Here is a 6,063-nt window from a genome sequence, read left to right on the forward strand (position 1 = left end):
TCCTGGCCAACATGGTGAAGCCCTGTCTCTACTAAAAATATAAAAATTAACTGGGCGTGGTGGGGCACACCTGTAGTCCCAGCTACTCGAGAGGCTGAGACAAGAGAATCGCTTGAACCTGGGAGGCGGAGGTTGCAGTGAGCCAAGATGGCGCCACTGCACTCCAGCCTGGCGACAGAGTGAGACTCCGTCTCAAAAACAAACAAACAAACAAAACATTTAATGTACTATTTAGAGTCCACAAAACCTAAGGAAGGTTATAGGAACAGGTTCTTGGTTTAGCTTCAGGAAGAGTTCAGGACCTACGCTGGATGGTATCTCGCCTAATGACAAACCCCAAAGCAGCGTCTGCTGTGATCATGAAACCACTTCTACCACACATACCTGGAATTCAGCTTCCCCTGCAGCCACGTACATCAAAATCAGCCTCTTTGACTTAGTCTAATTTCTTGTTCTAGGAACTTATGTATTACAATCATATGTGAATACTTGACACACAACTTTGCTGAGAATAAAATTCATATGATATGATTCCCTTCAAAATAGTTCAGGTTTGATCCATTTTGTGTTGACGTAAAATATCACAAATATAAAAGTCAAAAGCCAGCATATTTTTTCCCCTTTAAGGTAATATATTTTATGTTTAATTAGAAATATGTCTTCACACTGAAAGTTAGTAACAATCCTAGAATAAGAATCAGTGCCAATCTTTCTAATGTTCTGAGATATGATTATCAGATCTTATTCATACAAACATATCCATCATATCACATGTGTATTGTTTGAGATGACAGCATTTAGAGTCTCCTTAAACAATTGGCAATTGTTAAGATTACATTTTTATCAACTGTAATCACCATACTGTACAAAGATCTCCAAGACTTATCTTCCTAACAGAACTTTTATATATTTTGACCATCTTCCCATTTTACCTGCTCTTCCTCAGACCCAAGTACACTCTTCTGCCCTCTGCTTATATGAATTAGACTTTTATTAGATTCCACATATAAATAAGATTATGCCATATTTGTCTTTCTGTGCCCAGCTTATTTTACTTAGCATAATGGCCCCCAGGTTCATCCATATTGTCACAAATTACAATATTTTTTTTTTCTTTTGCTAATGCTTAATAGTAGTCCATTATGTATATAAACCACATTTTCTTCATCCACTAAGCTATTGGTGGACACATGGGTTGATTCCATATTTTGGCTATTGTGAATAATGCTGAAATGAACGTGGGAGTGCAGGTCTTCAGCATACTGATTTCATTACCTTAAGCTACTATGCCCAGAAGTGAGATTCCCAAACATACAGAAATTTTACTTTTTTATTTTTGAGAAAATTCTATTACTGTTTTCCATAATGGCTGTATTAGTTTACCCTGTACCAACATTGTACAAAAATTTCCTTTTCTTCACATTCCCACGAACACTTGTTTTCTTTTGTCTTTTTGATAAAAGCTATTCTTTTCTTTTTTTTTCTGTTAATTATTTATCAAGAGGAACTACTACTTAGCCCACATATTCATGTGTCATAGTTCAGGAGTCAGTGACAAACTTCTAGGTAATTCAACCTGAAGAAATTCTTTATATTCCAAGATTACTTTACACTCTGAAAGATACCAGCCTTCCTCATCTCCTCAAAATCTTTCATGGCATCATAGTTTCTGTAGAAATCTGCGTATGCCTTCTTTCTTTTATCAGCCACACCAAACTTATACAAAGCTGCAACTCCCAGGGATAGCACGAATGCTGCAACCATATGAAATCGCAGACGCCTGGCCAGAAGGCCACGCATCTGAGGTTTTGGCAAAACTTCGGGTGCCATGGTAGTTACTGTCCTTGATACGTATGCCAACCTCAATACCAACATCCTTCCCGACTAAAGGAAAAACGGATAAAAGCTATTCTAACAAATGTGAGATGACATCTCGTTGTGGTTTCAATTTGTATTTCCCTGATGATTAGTGATGTTGAGCATTTTTTCATATAACTATGGAACATTTGTATATATTCTTTGGAGAAGTGTCTATTCAGGTCTTTTGCCCATTTTCTAATTTTTTAAACTATTGAGTTCCTTATGTATTTTGAATATCAGCTCCTTTTTAAAGAGGTAATACATATATTAATTAGTTTGATTTAATCATTTCATAATGTACACATATATCAAAACATCACATTGTATACCATAAATGCATGAAAGTTTTTGTCAATGAAAATAAATTAATTAAAATTTACAAATATTACTTAAAATGATTTAATGACTTCAAGCCACTAAAAAATTATATACCATACACCTAGTATCTCATTTCATGTACTGTCTTTTAAATACATTACTGTGAAATATATATGATGTATATATAATTTATCTGGCATGATTTTAGATTTATTAATGTTTAATCTTAAGATCCTAAAAATCTTTAGAATATAAGTGTACTTTTTTTACAGTATGCGTTATATGTACTTAAAATTACTACACAGTGGAAATCTATTAAAATTGCAGTAATTTTACATGAGAGAAGGAGGTGTGAAAAATAAAGATAGAATTTCTATTGAATAATATCCGTTCTTTCTGTTTGACAATATTTGTTCTTTTCTTGGACTTGGATGTATGTGATAAGTCATTGGGATCCTTATATTTCCTACCTGATGACATAAAGAAACTTGCCTTTTACTTTATCATTTTCTCTAACATCTCTAAAAGAAATTGATTGATTCCTGAAATTATACATAAAATAGTAGAGAAGCAGAAATATTAATTTGACTATATATAATGCTTCTAAAAGAATATGCAATATTGCACACGTATAACTAGGATTAAAACGTTTATTTATATATAATGACCCAAATAAATATTAAACATTAAATTTTAAAAAATTATATTTATAAAAAATCAAAAGAAGCAACTTGTTTATTTACATGTAAAATGTGGCAATCTGTCACTAACTTTAGATACACTGAAACAGAAGGTTGATTTTTCAAAATCTAAGTTTAAAGAGATCAAACAGGTGTGTATTTATTTGTCTAAGTATTTCTTAGATTGAAAAAGATATAATCTTTCTCCATCAGATTAGAACCTTTGCTTCCTGATTCCCCTTCTGAAAGGTACAATTCTGTTACCACGAGACCATTTACTCACCATTGCAAGTGTCGCTCCTTATAGCAACACAGAAAACATTAGAAAAAACCAAAACTGCAGGTTTGTCAACTACAAACACGTGTGTATGGTATGTGTAAATAAAACTAGACAATGAATTATACAAATGCTTGCAAAAGCAATACTTTTGAAATAACATATGCTGTTATTAAATGAAACTATATGGAGGAAATTGAGGAGAAAAATGTCATATTTTTATATAATTCCTTCTACACTATTTTTACTGTCTTATTACAACCACCATTTTGTTTCTACAAACATAGAAATATGAAAGTGGTGATATTGTTAATTTACGCATTCTTTCACTATTTCCCTAGCTATCTTAGAATACCATTGTTTACATTGTTTTACATTTCAAGACATCTTATAAAACATTACATAGAATCAAAACTGAAAACTCTGGGGTATTTTAATAATTCTTAACCATCAAATTTGCCTTCTCTCTATAGAGCTTTAATGGTAACGTGTACCCTTGATTTGCCTTCCCTTTCCTGTAATCCTGTAGTAAGCCATGAATTTTACTCTTTACAGAAAAGTTCCAGTTCAGAGCTCCACATAGGTAGGAAAAAACAAATGAAAAAATCTTTAGAAACCTAATAATGGTTAAAAACATTATCTGAGAAGTCTCAAGTTTTTAAAAGGAATACACAAATTCCTAGAAGCAGATAGAGACTCTAATTAGGAAAAACGTGATAATCTTAATTTGATATTTTCTTCAGCACTTAAATTGGTTTGTCTCATGGAACTCTCATTTTCAATTCACATGTGTAATATTTTTCACAACAAAATTTATTAGCAACTTTTAATTTTATTCATGTTAAAAATTTAAATAATAATAATAATTATTTTTTAATTTTTACAGGTAGAGCCTTGCTCTGTCACTCAGTCTAGGTGGAGTGCAGTGGTGACCATAGCTCACTGCAACCTCAAACTCTTGGGCCCAAGAAATCTTCTCACCTAAGCCTTCCAAACAGCTGGGACTACAGGCATGTGCCACCAGGCTCAGCTAATTTTTTTATTTTTTGTAGAGACAAGGTCTTGCTATGTTGCCCAAGCTTGTCTTGAACTCCTAGCTTCAAATGATCCAACTGCCTTGACTTCCCAAAGTGTTGGGATTACAGGCATGAACCACCATTCCCAGCCTCAGCAACTTTTAAATTAAAAATAATTTATATTATACAGTGAATTATGACATTATAACAATGTATATGCAACCTTACATCATTCTAGTTAGGTGAGTGGCTCATGACTGTAAACCCAGCACTTTGGGAAGCAGAGGTAGGAGGACAACTTGGGACCAGAAGAGCAACCTGAGTAACATAGCAAGACCTCATTTCTACAAAAAGATATATATATATATATATATATATATATATGTATTTCCCATATATATATATATATATTTCCCTAATTTTAAGGTACCGAAGGTTAACAGCATGTTTTTAGATCTCAAATAGAATCAACAGCACTTTTTAATCATCATGTCGAGCAATTGTAGCAAGTTTTCGTTTTACTTGTGAAGAATCTATTTCAATTTCTTATCTTTTACATTAAACAATCATTCCTAAACCTTTAAAATTGTTATTTAGAAGCAAATATGGATGCCTTTTCTTCATTTTCACTGAGTCTACTGTTTGGTAAAATATAAAACATAAAAATTATTTAACAAATTATGTTTGAGAAATTTAAATGCTTATCATTACCCTTTTAATGTTTAAGCATAGATAAGTATGAAATAGTTGTATAATAAAAAACTATAGAATATTACTACACATTAAAATCTTGTTAGCAACTTATTTTGTGAATTAACAAATTTTGAGAAAGTCCATGTATTTACTCAGCATTTTTGTTACCTGTGTTTTCTCAGGTTTAGATAAAACCATTGGAAAATTATTTAATCACCTAGTTCTTTATCTGAATTATATATTTATAAAAAAAAGATTGGTATCTGGTTGAGCTAGTTTGCTCACCCATTTCTATGACAAACATGTTTGAAGCATTTGACAATTCACCTTTTTGCCGTGTTTTAACATTAATTTGCAAGATACATGTATAAAATAATGCGAGACTTTGATTGAAATTTGTGAATGAAAACAAATTCAGAATTACGTAAGGAGAGACTGTAATTAAAAGAAAGACTATTGCAATAGGGGCAACACTGTGATCAGAGAAATCTGTCTGAAATCAAGCAAAAAAGGCTTTTTTGTTTGTTTGTTTGTTTGTTTTTCTAACTAGGTTAAAGTAGAGGTAAGCAGAAATAAGCAGAATCTTTGTTAGGGAACCTGCACTTGCAAGAGTACATGGCTAGTGGAGTCTGACAGGAAGAGTCTTGCTTTGGTAAGCTGCTTCCCAGCAGAAACTAAGGGTGGTATGGTATTCTGTCCTTGTTTAGGCTTAGAGGCAAGCAGAGGTCAACAGCCTGTAAAAGCAAAACCTAACTAGTTGGGTCAAAATAAAGCAGATGATAATAAGTGGCCACTTGTGAACATTTGGTTAAATCACTTTGAATTTATAGATTAGTAGAGACGAATGTACGTACTTATGTCAAAGTCATTTTTAATTATAAATTTGAATATGTTCATACTGATTTATAGTTTATTTAATACTTATTTTAAAATAAGTTTTATAGATTATGAACAGTTTTTGTTAGGTTTACTATAAAGAATCTGACATAATAGGTGATAGGCAATATATAATGCAAATGCAGGAAATGCAAATAAAGTAATAAATTTCAATTAAATTTCAATTCCAAATAAAATTTATATTCCTAGATTTTTTTAGTTATTCTTTAAAAAGTCAGCCAAGTCTTTCTGACCCTCTTCATTGTATAAATAACTAAAATTTATCCAAAGTTTATAAACCTCAAGACTATGCTCAGTGGATAATACTCCTTTTGAATCATTG

General features: G+C 31.9%; 1 protein-coding gene across 1 annotated transcript; it reads right to left on the reverse strand.

The window, feature by feature from the left end:
* Positions 1–1,469: 1,469 nt before the first annotated feature.
* On the reverse strand, positions 1,470–1,882 carry LOC123573614 (cytochrome c oxidase subunit 6C). Its single transcript, XM_065544594.2, has one exon. It carries the CDS (start codon positions 1,873–1,875, stop codon positions 1,603–1,605), a length of 273 nt encoding a protein of 90 aa, XP_065400666.1. The 5' UTR covers positions 1,876–1,882; the 3' UTR covers positions 1,470–1,602.
* Positions 1,883–6,063: the final 4,181 nt, after the last annotated feature.

Source organism: Macaca fascicularis, chromosome 5 (assembly GCF_037993035.2).
Source record: "Macaca fascicularis isolate 582-1 chromosome 5, T2T-MFA8v1.1".
NCBI lineage: Eukaryota > Metazoa > Chordata > Mammalia > Primates > Cercopithecidae > Macaca > Macaca fascicularis.